Source organism: Nipponia nippon, unplaced genomic scaffold, assembly GCF_047370975.1.
Source record: "Nipponia nippon isolate SJK-2023a ecotype South Korea unplaced genomic scaffold, ASM4737097v1 scaffold_2, whole genome shotgun sequence".
Lineage (NCBI taxonomy): Eukaryota > Metazoa > Chordata > Aves > Pelecaniformes > Threskiornithidae > Nipponia > Nipponia nippon.
Genome location: NW_028262336.1, coordinates 112,397,432 through 112,417,134, shown reverse-complemented (window position 1 = coordinate 112,417,134; position 19,703 = coordinate 112,397,432). Strand labels below are relative to the sequence as shown.

General features: G+C 37.9%; 1 protein-coding gene across 1 annotated transcript in view; it reads left to right on the top strand.

Moving 5' to 3' along the window:
* Positions 1–17,570, top strand: part of RNF17 (ring finger protein 17) — a 53,220-nt gene extending 35,650 nt beyond the window's left edge. The window contains exons 25-37 of the mRNA XM_087757440.1: positions 571–689; positions 1,464–1,554; positions 2,377–2,492; positions 2,816–3,123; positions 4,343–4,506; positions 5,313–5,432; positions 6,490–6,570; positions 7,264–7,389; positions 12,179–12,289; positions 13,971–14,127; positions 15,481–15,616; positions 16,917–17,106; positions 17,472–17,570. Coding sequence (XP_087613566.1) covers positions 571–689; positions 1,464–1,554; positions 2,377–2,492; positions 2,816–3,123; positions 4,343–4,506; positions 5,313–5,432; positions 6,490–6,570; positions 7,264–7,389; positions 12,179–12,289; positions 13,971–14,127; positions 15,481–15,616; positions 16,917–17,106; positions 17,472–17,570 — 1,818 coding nt within the window. The remainder of the gene's footprint in view (positions 1–570; positions 690–1,463; positions 1,555–2,376; positions 2,493–2,815; positions 3,124–4,342; positions 4,507–5,312; positions 5,433–6,489; positions 6,571–7,263; positions 7,390–12,178; positions 12,290–13,970; positions 14,128–15,480; positions 15,617–16,916; positions 17,107–17,471) is intronic.
* Positions 17,571–19,703: the final 2,133 nt, after the last annotated feature.

Sequence of the window (19,703 nt, the reverse complement as noted above, 5' to 3'; positions counted from 1 at the left end):
AAGAGTAAGGAGCATCAGAAGAGGCATTTCATGAATAGATAACTACTTACCTCAAAAGTAAGAGTGGCTTTTTAATCATACAGATAATCCAGGACTGGATTACCATTGGTTCTCTCCACCATCATCCAATTATGCCCATGGGTCTTGTTAGTAGGAAACAGAAGTGGGACTTTCTATACTTCTGGTTTGCATCATCTGCTTTCTAAGGCTAAGAGCCCTCGAACAAAAGAAGAGCAAGGCGTGGAGGGGAGCTATTTCAGCATTTCTCAGTTTACAAATTTAAATGCACCAACATAACTGAAGTAGGGGAAAAGAAATATTCAAGTAACAGCCTCTGTAAAGTTGTTTAACCCCCTTTGAGTACATTTGTGTGTTTTGTCCTCTCAATACACTGTGGTAGTCATTTGTGTTGTGTGATGGAGTACTTCAGTGCAAAGGCCATTCATTGAATCCTGGTAATGTTCATTTGAATTTGTTTATGTATTCAGGCATACTTTGAATTGTCTTTCTTTACAGATAACACTAAGAGGGGGCGGTTTTCTGTTTCATCGTGTTTCTTGTCTGTAACAGGTAATACTTTATGATTCTGGAGCTGAAAAAACAGTGGATATCAGCTGTCTAAGAAAACTTGAGGAAAATATGAAGATAATTAGGACATTAGCAATAGAATGTTCCTTGGCAGATATAAGGTAGTCTTTCCCTTATACTGAGTAGCAGTATTAGAAACCTAATAATGACATAACTTAATATTTTCCTGTGTTAGCACTGATTATCTATTTGGATGTTTGTTTTTTGAATAAAGAAGAAATGCGATGGCAGCTGTGATTTGTTTTATAAAGGGTTTTTTTTTCTAAGGGTTATGCTATGTACCAGTAAAGCAGAAACCGTGCTATAGAAAGAAAGAATATTTATAGGATGAATTATAAAATACTGGACAGATGATAAAGGTTTTTCATTTTACTGAACACTTCTTTCCTTGGCTCAGAATTTAAGATTAATTAGATCTCATGAAAATGGACAGGAGATCTCTCTTTTCTAGACTGTAGAAAAGAGAGAACTGGGGTATTCCCTTGTGCATTTGTTTGTGTGCTATCTATATTATGAAGAAAAAATAATCATGTTTGTAATACCCATTCCCTGAATGAATATAAAAAGCCTGATTTGCAGATGAAGTATGGATTTTCCTTTGTTCTGTTAAGACAGGTGTCATACTTTTGGAACTCATGATCCTTCTCAGTTTTGAAGTTTTGGGGTTATATTTTTTAATTCTCCCTAACTTATAGATCCAGAGATGAAGAACCATTTCTTTTTACTGTTGACCATAATGGACATTGTCTTTTTTCCCTGACAGTACAGGCAGTTTCAAAAAAATCAAAACTCGGTAAAGGGAAGGATTTGTCGGTAAGCTTAGGAGATGCCAACTTCTCTTGTACTAAAGGAGATTATAATTTTTTCTATGTTAGACCAACAGGTGGAAGCACACAGTGGACAGCAACAGTGTGTGAATGTTTATCTTATTACCTAACCGGGGCACAAGTAAAAATAATCATACAGGTTTGTAATCAAGACCAGAGGTATTTGTAAAATTTCTGTCAGGTTGTCTGTTAATTTTTTTCTGAATATTTTCATTCTTCAAAAAAAGTCCTGAGTGGAACTTGCTTAGATTGCTGTTTGCTGTAGGGAAGAAAGATGCTTTTTCTTTCTTCTGCTTTATTTTCATTATTCAGTGGAGCATTAGAGCAGTTTGGCTACCCAGTGTGGAAAGAACACAGTCTTAGATATATTGAGTTACTGAAGAATAATGCTTACATCTTTGGGATCACTGGATGCTGACAACTTTTAGGGACAGATGAGCAAGATGCTCATCTTCTTGATGAGAATAATTTCAGCAGCTAGTATATTAGTTTTCAAGCCTTAGAAACTGAAAGAACAAGTCCAATGCTGTACGAACATCATTAGTAATTGATTTCTTCCACTGGTAAAAAAGTGAAATTATGAGGGTTTGATTTGTTCAGTGTCTGTTGGCAGATGCCAGTGAGGTTTCACAGTATGTCTGGAAATAAAAGCACTGATAGCAAAGTTATTTATGAGTGGGTTTAAAGCTTGTATTGTATTTGGCAGTTCATTCTAATAAAACAGCTAAGGGAAGAAGCAAGCTTTTATTCTGTTACTTTTTTTTAATGTCATGTTTAGAACAGTTGATGAAATGATGGGAATTGTGACATGGATTAAATGAATTTTGGGTCTTCTGATGTGAGCATCAGTTATTCAACAACATCTGATTTGCAGTCAGTACCAATAAAATGAAAAACATGCCTGTAGTTTAGAGGAAACGCATATTGTAATATGTTGTCCAGCTCTCTCATTTTTTTCCAGGAAAGTGATGTGGCTTGTGCCTTGCCTGTGAAAATTCTTTGCAAAGATGAAACAGGACAATTGATTGATATTTCAGAACACCTTATTAAAAAGGGTTTGGCTTTTAGAAACAGAAGGTTTGGATACTTTTATTTTTATATTCTTTCAGACTCTTGTATTCACATCATGATGAGCTAATAAGACAAAAATTTGGATTGTCTACAACGTAGAGCAACAGAACTCCATCTTTAGTGAACTTATTTGAGTATAACATTATTAATTGTATCCACTGCACGTTTCAGTTCTCTTAAGTTGGTAGATGAGTTGATTGACAGTATTTTAGCAAGCATTTGCCATCTTTGCGTGTTTGGTTTTTTACTTCTATTATTTTATTCTTTTGCACTTCGCACCAAGTTCTTTATCAGTTAATACGTTGATCTGATTTGATTGAATCTGCTAGAACTGATAAAGCTGGTATGGCTTGCTCAGCCTCCAAGGAACATCTTAAAGTACAGTTGGAGCAAGAAAACACGCGACTGGATGGTTGTAATACAGAAACTGCATGTGGAAAAAACAGCGCTGCTCCAGAGGAAAACGTCACTGTTTCAGAGAGTGAACAAAAACCATGCAAAACACATGAGACACTGCTTCATTCAGGAATGGATGAAATATATAAATGCCCCATTATACCTGAAGCGAAAATTTTTCAAGCTGTAGTAAGTTGCATTGGACGTGATGGAACTATTTATATAATACCAAAATCATTCGGTAAGATTACATAGAAGAAAATAAGTTTATGAATATGATAGCTTTGGTATATCAGAATATAGCGGATCCGTGTTCTAGTGTACACGTTCTGTACCAGACCACAGTTCTGGGAGGATTGCTGTTGGGAGGTGATGAGACCTCTGGCCTGGGGGGCGAGGGGTGCATGCCCGCCTTCCCTGCCTCTGCAGTGGTGGGAGAGGTCCCGCGGCTCCCGGCGGAGGAAGCCCAAATCCCCAGGAGGTGGCGCCCCGTCCTTAAGCCCAGCAAAACCTGCTCCCCGGGCCTTCCACCCGCCCAAGAAATGAAAAAATCCCAGGCACCTGGACGGGCAGGTTACTTGCCTCTCTTCTCTAGGCAGTACTGAGTAAAGAGGCAAGTGCTTTATTTTATAATGTTGAGATCGTGATACATTTTACTAATAATAACGAAGATACAGTCCTAAAGATTCTTGGAAGTTAGGCTGGTTCTCAAATATTACTGGATTTTTTTTTCCTTCCATGTAAGCTCAGTACCCAGTTTCCTTGGGCTCTTTATTTGTACTGTGACAGATTCTGTATCTCTTAATGTTTTTTGTTTGTACTGTTCGAAAGAGGTATGTTTTCATCTGGCAGATGCAGTGTCAAGTCTTCAGTACCATAATATATTGTGCTTTAGAGAAATGTTTCTGTATGAGAACGTTCTGGTTTTTAATTTTCTTTTACTCTACAAGTACATTTAACTGTTAGATCATATCATAAAACTTTGAAATTCAAAGTACAGTAACCCCACTTGCCCAAGACTGTATTCTTGCAGTTGTTGCTATAGACTGCACCCATAGCAGAAGAGGGTCTTCTGGACACCTGTTTTCTGTTGTTTCATGGTGTGCTACCACTGTTTCTGGGAATCTGTTGTCTTGTTTATGGAGAGGCTGTATGTATTAGTGCTGCCGAGGTGTCAGTTGCAAAATTTATAAATGCTTCTTCTCTGAGATTAGAATCTAGAATTACTAGTGGCTTCACAATTGGAAATGCAGTTTACTTTTTGTTTGAGTAGTAACTTGTTTGCTTATACTAGAAGTTGAACATACATATTGTATCAGTGTTGGAAAACATTTTTTAGAGCAGCAAATGTATTTTATGTTTATACATGTCTTCATCTGAATCTACTGGTTTTTAGTGATGGAAATAGTTTGTGCTACTATGTTACAAACTATTTTGAATTTTTTTTATTCTTCCCCCAGAAATTGAACTAAACAAATTGATGACTGAAATACAAAATCATTTCAAATGCCTTGGTCTTCTGGAACCCTACAGCTGGAAAAAGGGAGAAGCTTGTGTTGTAAGAGGATCAGATACCATGTGGTATCGAGGTAAAGTTGTAGAACTCAGTGGTAGTACTCTCCAGGTAAGTGATTATATGTCGTGTGTGTGAGCATGAACATGTGCACATGTATGTAAAAAGGGGGGGGAGGGGCAAATAATCTAATCCTCTAAAATAAACTTATTATCACACCTTTTTTCATTCAGCTGACCTGACTATCCAGATGCTCATTCTGCCTAAAAGTGTGATAACTGTCCTGATTTTTACATTTATTTTAAAGATTAATTCTGTCTGCCTATTTCAGTTGTCACAATTTTTCCCATAGTTTTCTTGGTGATGATAAATATTCTTAAGTAAAAAGCTACCCTTGATCACCTGTAAGTAATCCCTTTTAGGTTTTTTTCTTCTTCTGTTGTTATTATCATATGTGGAATGCTTTGAAAATGCTTAGGTTTAGCTTCCCCCCACCCAAAAAGTAATGGCTGGCTGTTTGGTTTGAATTCTTCCTGCTGCACAGGTATAGAGCTATTTTTTCTAAGTAGCAGTTAATCTTATCTAAACTCGAGTCTGCTCATGCTTTTTGAATGTAGATTTGCAAGTCTGACACTATCCCAGTTAACAAATTTTTTATTTCTTTCAATTTTAAGCTGCTGTAGGTTATTACATGAAAGGTAGGATCTCTTGCAAGACAAGTTTAGAAGCTGAACTTCTAATCTGCCATACCAGTGTTTTAATCCTTTCCTTCATTTCTACTTTGTCACATCACCTACTGATCAGCAAATTATTATTTTTTCCTCCAGAAAAGTAAATGCTGTAAATGAACATTTTCATTTATTAGACTTCACTTTAAAAACAGGAATTATTTCAGGAAAGCTTTTCTTTTCATATAGGTACAGTACATAGACCATGGTTGCATAGAGAGGATTCCTCAGTGTCATCTGTATCCAACTACATTGTATACTGGTATTCCTCCATTTTGCATACCATGTCAGCTCTACAAGACAGTACCAGTGAGTAATGGTAAATTTGAAGACGTTTTAGTAGGTAGTTACTCAAATCGATACACTGTTTGGTCATACAAAGGTTGAGACAGGTTGCTGGTATTTTTTCTTGCCTAGGAGGATTCAGAGAATAGCTGATAAGGATGGTTTCAGCCAGGCAGCCTTTTATCAGGAAATGACAGATTGCTTTATGAAGTGACCATGCTTCAAAAGCAGCTGCCATTGGAATTAAGTCTTTGTGAGACGGGACACTGCAGTAGCTGGCAGGATGATACTCTGAAGTGGTAATTCGTTTTGCAGTAACAGCAGCAAGAAAGAAGGCCTGGATTTCGTAATACAAAATGGCCAGAAAATTATAAATGTTCGAGTCCTGCAAAAGTGATTCTATCATTCTGAACTTAGCTGTGTAGGAAACAATCTGTTACGCTAAACTAATACAAGTGAATTGTTTTAGGGGGTTTTGTTAGTAAGTAATTGATACGTAAATAACATCTTCACGTATCATCACATCTTATTCAAATTTGAATGGTGCATTTAGTAAATGTGAATTACTGAAATGACTAGCTTACTTTTAAACTTATTTTTAAAGAAAACCTTATTGCTGGAAGCAGTTCAACTGATAGATTAAGAAAGACAGGCTTATAAGCCTGCGATTTGGGAGGCAAACAGATATTGCAGTGAGTAAAAGAAGTATTTAAAGTATCCTGTGTTTTCTGTTGTCTGTTAAGTTATCTTCGAGTGTAATTCTTTATCTTTGGGTTATGCTTTGGGTAATTGTGCACACATACGTTATTATGTATATAATAAAGGTTAGATTTGGCAAGCAGCATCGCTTTCTAAGTCACTTCAGGATCTGAAAATTGCTGGTCAGCTTTGTGACACGGTAAGTTTTAGTGTACCAAATAGCAGATTATGTTTAAACTGTTGCAGAAAAATCAAACTAATGATGTGTGTTTTCAAATAAGTTTTTCAATGACAGTATTTTCATCTTACTATGTTAAGAATAGTAAGAGTATTACTTGTCAGCGTCTTAACGTGTGGCGGTTTCTTGCTTTTCACCAAATAGATTGGAGATTTTTGGCAGCAGGATGCAGTAAATTGCCTTCAAGAACTACTTACAAATGAAGAGGTTGAAATACATGTTCAGGTAGCTTAATTTATTCCTAGGTGTGGAATGAGGCTTACTTCTTGATCTCTTTTTTTTTTTTTTTTTTTCCTTTTAACTTGCATTAAGAATAACAAGTGAAGGAGTATAGCAGTAAATGTATTTCTTAGACAAAACAAAATTCAAAGCTGAAGTTATTTCTTCTATGACTTTACCTTTATTATAGTTTTCAGGCCTTAAACGTGTCCTTTAAAGGTATTAATATTTTTTGGTCCTGTTTGTATTCTGTGCTGTTGTTCTGACAAGCAACCTACCTACCAACAGCATAAACTCCTCTAAATTCAATTTTAAGTGATTAAAATTTGGCATAGCTAAGTATGGACATACTTAAATTAATCTATTAACGTTATAGGACACACAATCTGTATTGTCTTGAAAACCTGCATTTTCGTATAGTTTAATTTCTAATGATAAATCGTGAAAGAGAAGGGTTTATTGTTGAGTGAGCAAACATGAGGTAATGTTTCAGTGTTAGACTGAGTAGTCGGTGCTGCCATTCCAGAGATACATTCCCATTTGTGTCATAACTGATGTTAATAGCCATCCTTACTGGTTTTGTATCTTTGAACGAGTATGGTGCATATAGGAATGACAGGTTTGAATTTCTTGGTCACTATTTCTAAAACCTCGGTCACGCTATTACTGTTATAATCTTATTTTGTCTTGTGTAAATAGGAGTTACCAGATAACCCATGGGGCAAATTGTCCATCAACCTGTATTTTGGTGGAATGTCGCTTTCTTCCTTCATGGCCTACCAGAAGTACTGTGTTGCTGAAGATTGTCAGGACATACCAGAGCTGGTGAGATTTTTGTGTGTGTGTGTGTGTGTGTGTGTGTGTGTGTGTGTGTGTCTTGCTGTTGTTATTCTGACATTATAAAGGTTACTCAGTTGCTTGTTGTGACCTTTGATGATTTGTTATTTCTTTCTGTATTTCTGTAGAGTTTTGTGATGTAAACAGCAGTAAGACGAAGTACACAGCTCTGTAGCATAACAAGTGTAGATACAATGTGTTGGTAAGATTGTATGGAATAGCAAATTGCCAAGAGTCTGTTCTTGGACTCCTTACTGAAAAGATATTTTTGTGTTTCTGTTTAAAGTCCAATTAGTTTTTGTGTTCCTCTAAAACTTAAAAGAATAGGAATAGGGTAATATTTTTATCACTTGAAGAGATGAGTTAATCATCAAAATATATCCAAGGATGGAGATATTCAAAAGTAAATTTAATCAAGTATTTCAACATAAACCTAGTGATTTCTAAGGGAGTTACCTAGTTCTTCATTCCTAGTGTCTGGGATATTCATCTGGCGTTCTTTAGAGGAGGATTGAAATTTTCACCAAACTTCATTGTCTTAACACAAAAAAACTAGATAAGTAATTTCTCTCTATTTTCTTTTTCTTGAAATCTGAGGATCGGGTTTATTTAAATTACTAAAGCTTTGTTGTTGCATTTTTCTCTTAATTCTGTTTAAGCCTGCCTATGTATTTTTTCTTTCCAACATGAGCCTCTGCTTCAGAAAATAATTTTACAATACAGAGTACGCTGCTGTCACTGCTGTTCTAAGTCTTGGCATGTATGTCAGTGGGCTTGTGATGCAGTTAGAAACATCTCAGTGTGTATTGGAACTGAGTAACCATGGAAAACCTAATTGTAAATCAGTCTTTTGTTGCATTTGCATAAAGTCAGCACATGACACACAACTTTCAGCAAACTAAATATGGATCTTGAAATGAGACTGTATGCTTAAAACAAAAATGAAATTTGGAAAACAAAAATAAAGCCATGTAAGAAGGTCGTAAGCAGGAAGCACTCAGAAAGCCTGGAATGCTTTCAGCAAGGAATATAGCATTAAGCAGATCCGTTCCAGGAATAAGTGTTTCAGAACAATTCGTAAGAAAATGAATATTGGAGGTGTTCAGTTGTGGACCAGAAAAGGAACAAGGCATCCAGAGGTCAAGCTGGTTCCAGGAGCAGAACCTCTGGAATAGCAAAGTAGGAAGTACGCAGCTCTGAGAATGCTGACACATCATCAGCTCTGGGTTTAGCTGTAGAGGCTAAGCAGCCATCCTCACCAGCCAACTGATACACTGCATTGACTAAAGGATACTATTATTATATAAAGTAAGGATACTATTATTATATAAAGTATAGCCATTATATATTTTATTATTTTATAGTTCTGTAACTTTATTTCATTGCTCCAAATCTGTGTTTTCAGATAAGTAATCTGGTAAGGACTGTATTCTGTCTCTGTGAGTGTTGTAATTCTGTTAATAGTGGTAATAAGTTGCTTATGCAGAGCCCACTACACCTGTGTCTCGCTGCAGAGCATATTTGAGTGTCTTTGAGGTGCAGTTCTGTTGAGCTGCACAGGTGAGTTTAGGAGCTGGTCTTCATTACCATATGACAATCTTGGCTTAGTCATTAGCCAGAAATTCCCTAGTAGGCAGTAGGATATTGGAGAGTACACCAGAACCCCAAGCATGGTGAGCTTACAGCAGTGAATCTCATTCTAGGTGTATGTGTACATTATGTGTGTTCGTGCGTATACACATATACGCACTTGCATACCTGCCTATGTATACAACACCATTATACTGTGGTATTTTTTGATTTGGCTTTTTGGGAGATGAGGGTTTTTTGTTTGGTTGGTTTTGTTTGTTTCTCTACCACTGTGAGTCGGAACCGAGTAGCCAGGTGCTGCCTTGTGCTTATATATTCAGGCATGGGGGACTATGACCGTGCTTCATCTCAGACAAGCTTAATCTCTTCATTCTGAGCTCAGGCTTAACAATAATTTTTAGAATTAATTTTTCTACAACAGTTGACTACAAACCATTTCCAACCATCTGAACCAAAATCAGTTCAAAATTCTGTATACAGACTATTTTTGTATTTCACTGCATTGCCTATCAGCCCCTTTACAGTGAGGTACTTGAAGTCTTCAGATTTTAAGCTCATAACCTGAGCGAACACTTGGTGAGACTGTTCCATCTTAATTCACCCCTGGAAATGCCAAAGCTGTTTTTCTTGGAATAGTCTGTTAGTTTAGGTCAGAGGAGAGATGCCCTTCGAGCTGCTGTTGACATATTAGCCATATTCATTCAATTAGCACCTGCCTTCTGAATAACAGCAAAAACAATGCTGAAAAGACTTCATGCAAAGCCATTTTGATGTTACTGACTTGTAGTCATCTGAACACTTTCAGCATGACCAGGAGCTGTTCAGCCTGCCAGCAATTCTAGAGAGAGATCAGTGTTTTTTCAGGCAGAGGGAGAAATCTTTAGGCAGAAGCAGCAGTGTACAAAGGGCTAATTTCTCCTCCTCTGATTCTGCATGGACTTCCATGGTAGATGAGAGCAGATACTGCAGTTGGTGTTACAGTGCTGCATGCATCATTACAAATTCTAGCACTGAAATGGTTATGTGATTTGGCACTTCAGCTTGCGTGAAGGCTTACTGCTCCTGTCCCTATTCCCCACTTTTAACTAGGCAGTTAATTGCCTCTAAAACCAATGATCTGCATGACTAAAAGACCTGCCAGATACCCTAAGCTGTTGTTTCCTTGTTTTAGGAATTTGTCAGGACAAACCTGGATGAAGGGCGGGGGTGTCAAATGACTGTGGACATATATTGAAGGCCAGCCATGTGGGTTGAAGGCCATCTGTGTGGGTCGTAAGTCCCACCATCTCTGGCACCAAGAAGACCTGTTCTGTCACGGATGTTTGCAACAAGACCAGTAGAAAAGCATTCTGCAAATGCCTAGATAGAAACCCCTTTCTGCTTTCCTTTTGTCAACATGAAGGTCTAAGGCACCCTGTCTGTTTCAGGGAAATAGAGAATCTGAGTCTTGCCAGGCTATCACTTCGGTCTTCATCATCCTAAAGATGTCTTTAGGGCCTCACGCTACTGGGTGGGCTCATGTAGGCTGTTTGTAAAAAAAGCTTTGTGTGTGGTAGAGAAGGAAGTACAACATAACGCACTGTGCTGCAGCCTGTCATTTACTTAGTTTCGATTAAATTCTTCCTGCTGAAAAGCACTCTTTTGTTGCCTTATTAAGTATACAGTACTATGTGATGTGTAAATTATATATTAGAAATACATGGTTTCTGCTATGGCTTTACAGATGTAATAAGGAATGTAAGCCATTTTTAGATTTTTAAAGAATAGACACAAAGGGAGAAAGGATGGGGGACAACTGTTTGAAATAGGTACCTCCTAAAGATGTCTTGGTAGAACGTCTTTCTAGTATCAGTATTTACAGCTGGACTGTCTATGCCTAAGTGTGGTAGATCCAGCAGTAACCAATCTACTGACACTAAGAAAAGACTGTTAATATTAACAACAAAAATGCCAATGCAGTTTTTCTTTCAAAGACACACACAAGAGCTGACTAAGATACCCAGCTGAGCTACGTGCAGTGCTCAGTTGGGAATGAGCTGGAATTTAAGTTGAATCTTTAGAGCCAGGTGTAGTCAGGGGTCTGTCACAGTGTTCCTGATTGTTTTGCAGAAATCTGGCATTTAGTTTGTATGTATCTATGATGTAGGTAGACATCCTTTCTTTACTAGTATTTATCAAGATAGATTTTTTTTTTTTTTTTTTTAATTTTGGGAGTACGTACTTCCAATGGAAAAACTGTTCTTTCCTAGTGAAGTCTGAAGAACATAATGGTTTTTTTGTACTGTACCCAATGTCAGATCATGCAGGGAGGAAGAAAGGGTCAGAATTTATTGTTTTATTTTGCATTTATATATATCTGGTTGCTTCCACTTTTCTTTTTGTTCTGGGCATAGTAAAAACTGTTCATCAAGTAGATGTGTAAAAGTAAAGTGTATTTTAGAGAAACTGTACCTTTTGTTATGTATCATATTAAAGTACAAGAGAGAATAGGAACTGTATTCATGACCTATGATCCAACTGAGGTATGTGCTGTACATCCTTATAAAGGCATAATTTCATGCACCAAGGTTTATTTTGTCATGAACCAAATGAGTTAATGGCCTGTAGAACTCAAACCATAAATATGTGGTTCTAGAAGACGACACACTGGAGCATGCTGTGCTACTGAGATAATATGTGTCTGTATGTTGCAAAATCTGTTATTTTTTTGAAGGAGTGATAATTCTGGTGGCTAAGGAGTTAAATTATCCTTTGCCTTTCTCTTCAGGGATAACTTGCTCTGGCAAACTGCAGTAACATTGGGCATGGCATTCAGGTTAATCTGTGCCAATTAATTGCCATTATTTTAGTTTTTCTTTCTAAATATTTTTTCTCTTTAATGGGAAATTCCATATTTAATGCATTTTTGAATTAACAGCAATCAAGTTAGCAAGTTGATATATTAGGACCATTTCAAAGATATCTTCTTTATATTTTAAAAGTGTTACTTAACTATTTCTGTTATCTTTTAGCTAAAGCTTTTTTAAAAACCTAGTAAGTGTTGAGAGGAAATGTTGATTAGTATTTTTTTCATCAAGGACACACTGTATACATTATTAGATAGCTCCTTTGAACCAGAAATCATTCCAAAACTAGTTTGCCTTTTGTTACTAAATATGATGCTTGACTTAAGTCTGTTGTGGTCTAGGAGCTATTTGAAGGAGACATTCCTGTTTTGCCTTCATACGTGTTACCACCGCTACCTATTCCAGGAGATACCTTTCCTGTCAGAGTTACCCATTTGGTGTCCCCTAAGGAGGTACGTTTTGTAAACATCTCATGCATCTTGCAGATGGGAAATGTTGCAGTCCCATCATGCTGGTGAAAAGGAAATCATGGCTAACAATTTTAGATAATATAAAAAAGTATTAGTAAGGTTGCAAAATGCTACTGAGTTATTGATACAGGTGGTTGTGCAGTGCAACTATTTGAATGAACTCTTACTTGAAATACCCTCCTGGGTGGGGGCAGAGAAATAAATACTGACCATTTCCCTAAAAAATTAATTTTAATAATTACAATACTGCAGTCTGGTACTTACCTTGTATATTAATAACATAGGTCACTGGATTTTAACTTGGCAGAGCAATAATGATTTCTCTCTTCTTTCTTTGCCAAGAATTAAATTACTGGGATGTTGTACAGTAATGTGAACATTTTCTGGCTGTTACAGTTGTATTTTACTGCCTTTGGTCGATGATTCATCATTGATTTTTGTGTAAACCCACACAGCTTCCCTCTAGTAGTCTCCCAGGCAAAAGGCAGAATGTAATGTTCATTGATCAAATAAAAGATTCCTATGTGGACTTTGAATGTTGAATGATGAGATACGAGAACAGGAAGAAGTGAGAAGCTGATCGTGTTACAAAACCTGACATCATCTAAGTGGATTGATTTATACTGAAGTGCTTGTGTTCCTTTTGGTAAATCTGTAAACCAAATAACAGGACTGAAGCGATTGCTTTAAATTCAGCATCGTGGTCTAATATAAATTCAGCCCACTAAAAAAGATGTATAGTGTACATATACAACTGTTTTGACTAAATACAAGATGGAAGTGTTTGGGTATCTTAGAAAAGGACTTTTCTTAAATTGTGTATTCTGCTTCCTCTCTTACAGGAGAAACATAATTAATATTTTTTTGTTCATTTTGTGCAAATGATTTGAACTCTTGCTTTTGAACATGGTATATAATTGTAAACACTAGATCCTGCTCTGGACTCCTATAGGTTTAGGTAGCAGTTGCATGATGGAGTTGTGGCTTGATTATATTGTGTACAAATTAGAAAATGAAAATTAATTTTCTTCCTGGCTAGTGAATTATAATGCTGAATTTAGAAAAAATAATAACCTACTCATTAATTTGTTTGGAATATCAGTAAAATACCTTAATGTTCTGAAATGGCTCTGTTTTTTTTTTAAAAAAAGGGCATTTCAGTTAGAAGCTGTTATGTAGATTTTAATTCACCTGTGCATGTTTAAATTTTAAACTTTAATTTCCTTGACCTACAGCATTATACTGATGGGTTATAAATTAGGTAAATGGAATGTCCTTGCATAGCAAACAAAACACTGTTTAAAAAGTTCTTTCGTTAACTTTAAAATTAATCTTTGGTTTGATCATTATGAAGTGAGATTATTTACCAAGTAGCAGGAGGGAGGAATCCTTGTAAGACACAGCTGTGAAATCTTATATGGGTATATTCTCTAGTATGTGCATTCCTTTCATTCTTACTTTTTAACATTGAAATGTGGCGTTAATAAATCATGACTCTCTCCTGCTTTTGGAAAAAAAAATTGTGTTAATATGAAATTATTCATAAATTGAGGAAAGAAGAAAGGGGATGATAATAATAATAATAATCCTTGATCACTGATGGAATTTGAAGGCTCTAAGTTGTCTGCAAAAATTGTAATACAAGAGCCTTTTCTTTGAGTAGGTATATATTTGCCTTGATCCTTCTAAGAACCTTATGAAGCAGTCTACCACAGAGGGACATGTCAACTGTGACTCGGAGCTGGAGAGCCTTGAAGAAGCCCTGAAATGGTGCAATAAAAGTGTGGAGTCTCTTCCTCTTCTAACGCAATTCCGAACAGGTATATTAGTGTGTTTATTTTCCCTGTTGTTTCTTGTGGATGTACAAAAAGCCTGAAATTATTTCTGAAGAATAGGAATAATTCTATTTCTATGTATCTTTAAATAAAACTTTTGGAGAATAACAGTACGCTATAATCATATGATACGCTATCAGGAGTGTAAAAAAGGAGGCTGAGGGGAGACCTTATTGCTCTCTACAACTGCCTGAAAGGAGGTTGTAGCCAGGTGGGGGTCAGCCTCTTCTCCCTAGTAACGAGAGATAAGACGAGAGGAAACAGCCTCAAGCTGCGCCAGGGGAGGTTTAGGTTAGACATTAGGAAAAACTTCTTCACCAAAAGGGTGGTCAAGCATTGGAACAGGCTGCCCAGGGAAGTGGTTGAGTCTCCATCCCTGGAGGTATTTAAAGAACGGATAGATACGGTGCTTGAAGACATGGTATAGATGGACTTGGCAGTGACAGGTTGACGGTTGGACTCGATGATCTTAAGGGTCTTTTCCAACCTAAATGATTCTTCTATTCTATAATCATATGTTTTTACTTTTCATGAAATTGAGACTTCTTTGTCATTCTGCTCCACTGGAAAATGATGGAAGGAACTCAGACTTCTGATGCCTGTTAAAGTTGATGAGCTGAGTTTAGATTGCATACCGCAAAAATAAAACTTTTCCCTTAAGGTGACTGTCACTGAAGCTGTAACTGTGAAAATCTTGCTATTAAATCCTCAAAAAACACAAGTAATGTACAGAAAATCATGTTACCAAGAGTTAGAAATTAATATGAACCCTAAAGAGCATTATTTCACTTTAATTCTGGATTTCTCCGTTTAGGCAAAAGATGGGCTTTAATTCTCTTGTCCACAGCTGTTGAGCCTAAAATAAAATAAAATATGTGGGTCTAAAACTGTGTGAAGAAACCAGTTACTGCTAGTACTTGGTTCTACCAACTAGTAAAATTCTGGTTGAGATTTTGGGCAGCATCTGCCTTGTGTCCTCCAGATTATTGTCTGTTCTCTTACAGATCAATCTGTTTACTAACCGAAACGTGCAGATGAGTCAAAGTTGAAAAGTTTAAATGTTAACAGTTTGGATTGCCATCTTTACCAAGCAGTTTTCTGTTAATTCTCATCATTGCCATGTGAGGTAGAGAGACTTGACTTAAATTGCATACTAATGGTTGTGAACTGGAGTTCAGAGAGAATTGAAGGATCACAGAACAAAATATTAGCATGCGTTAGAGAAGGAAGAAAAAAATCTTAGTCACAAAGTAAAATCAGTTTTCAAGTTCAGTTAGTTTGTACTGCACTGTGAGTACATTTTGGGTGTTTTGTGGTGTTTTTTTTTTCTTTTTACAGAAATGCCTTGCCTTGTAGAATACCAAGATGGTTTATGGTATAGAGCAAAGCTCCTCTCCATTGAAGAATCTGACCCTGTTAAGGTCCTGGTTCAGTTTGTTGACTATGGTAGTTTTTTAGTTGTCCCAACAAGCAGGTAAATACTTGCATTTTTTTCTTATGTAAAATGTCTAGGTGTGTATGTATGTATTATAATGTATGTATTTTTACATTTATTATTATTTATATAAACTATAGATATATTACTTGTAATAATTTAGCATTATATTTCAGTTGGAGGAAGCTGGTTGGCTGGTTAAATAATTTCTGTCTGCAGGGTATGGGGTTGTGCACCTGCTTCTCTTTCTCAGGTTGTTCGGAGAAGCTCATTATTATAATATCAGATTTCTCCATCATCTTCAGGTTACTTAACCTGTGAAGTAGGCTCAGGTTTATAATCTGCTTTTGCACCCAAGAAGCTTATGCAAAATAGGGACTGAGCCCTCCAGGTGTACAAACAAATCCTCTGGTCCTGTGTGACTGCAGCCTGCATAGAAGACAGCTGGGGAATAAGATAAGGGAGGATCTGAGTGGGACATACCCCGTGCTGCTTGTGTGGAAACTGGAAGTTCAAATCCCTGTTCCACTCTAGGAAGTGCTCCTGTGCTGACACACAGATGTCAGCTAAGTGTCTCAAACACCCCAGGCTTCTAGGGTCCCCTAAGCTTGGCTGAATTTTCTCTCTGGAAGCACTTTCACTTTAGATATATATACATATATACTGCTTAATCGCATTGACTTGCTCTTGAGCTCACTGGGGGTTCTACAGGTCCTTGCTGAAGGTGAGGCAAAATGGGGATTTGAACAGATTTCCTGCTTTGTGGACTGTTAGGGTCATGGGAGGAGAGAGTGTGTTTTATTTCAGGGTTGCACTCCCTGCTCTGCTTCCCCGTTCCCTTGCTTCTGGGATAGGTAGAGGAATGGGGAGATGCTAATATGAAACTAAGGTACCGATTTCCAGCAGGGTGTCTAGAGCACATCCAGGCGGGAAGCGCTTTGGACCACAAAGGTCTATGTCATTTTCCAGACGCACCAGATTTGGAGCCTGCATTGTGATGACATGCGCTTGCATTCCTGTGCTCAAATCTCAATTGGGCACTTGAGACTCCTCCCCAAGCACTGTGATGGGGAGCCAGTGTGCCTGGCAGGCTGAGGGGTCTGTACGATACTGGCCTGCTTCTTGATAGTTACTGTGCTGAAGTCCTTCAGAGGGCCTGGCCCTACCTGATGAACTCTTCAGTGTGACACCAGCATGTTATTGTAGAGCAGGGACTCTGATGCCAATTTCCATGCTGTAAAGCTACCACGTGAACCATTAAGCTATCCTTATGTCTATACTGACAGTTTAGCTTGACAGGTGGATTGTTGCAGGCAAACATTTTTCATTTTTGTTTTAGATTGCGTCACATACCTTACCATCTGCTGAAGTACCCTGTTCAGGCAGTACGAGCTCTGTTGGCTGGATTTAAACCTGCTTTATATGACAAAAATGTGAAAAGAATTCCGTATTCCCCAGAATGGAGTGTGGAAGCATTGTGGGCTATGATGGAGTGCGTTGAGGGAAAACAGCTCTCTGCTTCCATACTTGTGAGAAACTTTTTTTTTTTCTTCTACTTCTTCCTCAGCCTAAAATGCGTATTAGCACTCTTGAGTATAATTTCTCAGTATTTATTTTACTGTGAACCCTCATAATTTAAAATCGTGAACCATTTACCATGAAGGAATGCTGATCAAGAGAGGAAGTCATGTGGTGCTCTTCTTAATCCTGCAAACAAAAAGTTTCTGAGCATTTCTGTTGTTTTAAAATGTGTTTCCTTTACTTAAAAACAGAAATATTCTTTGCATATTCACAGTTCCATTTAAGCAGTGAGTATAGCCAGTAAATTGACTTTGACTATGGGTTAGGTTGAGATTTAAATCTCTTACTGTCAGAACTCTGTCCTGGTTTTCAGGCTCTTTCACCAGAGGTCACCATTTCTTTGTATGAAGATGACCAAAACCTAGTTCATATGAAACTGATAGAAATGGGACTTGCAGATTTGGATGAGTGACGTGTAAGTACAGTGAATCTGAGCTACAAATGCCTACTGTTACGAAGGTATGGTTTCAAAAGATTTAAGCAAAGTCTTAACTGTCAGTAATGTTGACAACTAGAGTTCATTTTTCTTTTTAAAAAATCCCTTCTGTCCACACTTCCACTCTTTTAATAAAATAAAATAAAATGCTGTTAAAAAAATTGAATTTCTTTACGTACATATTAGTGAAGCCCACAGTATAGCTCTAAGAACTAACAGGTACCGAAACAAAGAGCCCTACGGCAATAGAACAGAGAGCTTTTGCTGCTAGTAACTGGAGAAGGTAACTTGTGGATGTGTGGCAGTGTACTCTGCCCAACAATCAAAATTAATTGCTGTTCTTCATTTTCAGCATTTGATCTCACCGTCCTGTGCCCGTGGTTCTCAGACAGATCCATGATAACATATGGGTGTCCATACATCTAGTCAAACATGAAATATTTTAAATGAAAAGCTTTATAGTGTGTGTTGTCTACAGAGAATACTGGAGACTTGGATTTTCAAATTTCTTGGCCGACTCTTATGTTAAGTAGTCCTTTTCCCTCCCATTTAATAAGCACTCTTCTAATCTGTTTCCAGATAACATTCCCAACACTTTTGAATCTTGACATAGTGAGTGGAACTGTATATTCACATCTCAATCTCTTGACCTTAGAGCCTTAAGTATTATTCTGTGATATCTTTTTCATAATGTATAGTAGTAAAGAAATAGATAAAAAGCTGATGCTGGGCACACTTGTTGTAGTATCTTGTTAGAAGACTAGATAGATAATTACTGTGATGTAACTCTTGTTTATGTTTCAGGCATATTTGGTGACAGACTTCTCCAGTACCAGTCTGGGATCAGGAATGAACAGTTGGGGGTGGGGAAGTGTTACTATCTTTGTTCTAGAACATGTTTGCATTGCCACTGTGTTTTCTGTTTTCGGTCATGATGAGATGGATGTGTTTTGGGTGTCCTTGCACCTCCTTCCTACTCCTGGAGCTGCAGTGTTCATTTGAAAGCATTGGAATAAACAGGAGCTTGCTCAGCATGCGTCGGAAAGCTTGTTTTCCTTTACTGCTATAGTATGTAAGGTTGAGATAAAGACAGTTTAATGGGTAAAGCAAAAGCCATGCACACAAGCAAAGCAAAGCAAGGAATTCATTCACTACTTCCCATGGGCAGGCAGGTGTTCAGCCATCCTCAGGAAAGCAGGGCTCCATCATGCATAATGGTTACTTGGGAAGACAGATGCCATCACACCCAATGTCCCCCCCTTCCTTCTTCTTCCCACAGCTTATATACTGAGCATGACGTCATATGGTATGGAATAGTCCTTTGGCCAGTCTGGGTCAGCTGTCCTGGCTGGGTCCCCGCCCAGCTTCTTATGCACCTGGCAGAGCACAAGAAGCTGAAAAGTCCCTGACCAGTGTAAACTCTGCTCAGTAAGAACCAAAACATCAGTGTGTTATTAACATTATTCTCATCCTAAATCCAAAACACAGCCCTCTACCAGCTACTAAGAAGAAAGCTAACTATCCCAGCTGAAACCAGGACAGACATCTTCAACCAGATCAGGTTGCTCAGAGCCCCGTCCAGCCTGGCCTTGAATGTTTCCAAGGATGGGGCATCTGCCACCTCTTTGGGGAACCTGTTCCAGTGTTTCACCACCCTCATCATGAAAAAATGTTTTCCTTGTGTTCAGTCTAAATCTACCCTCCTTTAGTTTAAAACCATTACCCCCTTGTCCTGTTGCAGCAGGCCTTGCTAAAAAGACTATCCCCATCTTTCTTGTACGGCCCCTTAAGTATTGAAAGGCTGCAATAAGGTCTCCCCGCAGCCTTCTCCAGGCTGAACAACCCCAGCACTCCCAGCTTTTCCTCATAGCAGAGGCGCTCCAGCCCTCTGATCATTTTTGTGGCCCTCCTCTGGACTTGCTCCAACAGGTCCATGTCCTTCTTGTACTGAGGACCCCAGAGCTGGACGCAGTACTGCAGGTGGGGTCTCACCAGAGCAGAGTAGAGGGGCAGAATCACCTCCCTCGACCTGCTGGCCACACTTCTTTTGATGCAGCCCAGGATGTGGTTGGCCTTCTGGGCTGCGAGAGCACATTACTGCCTCATGTC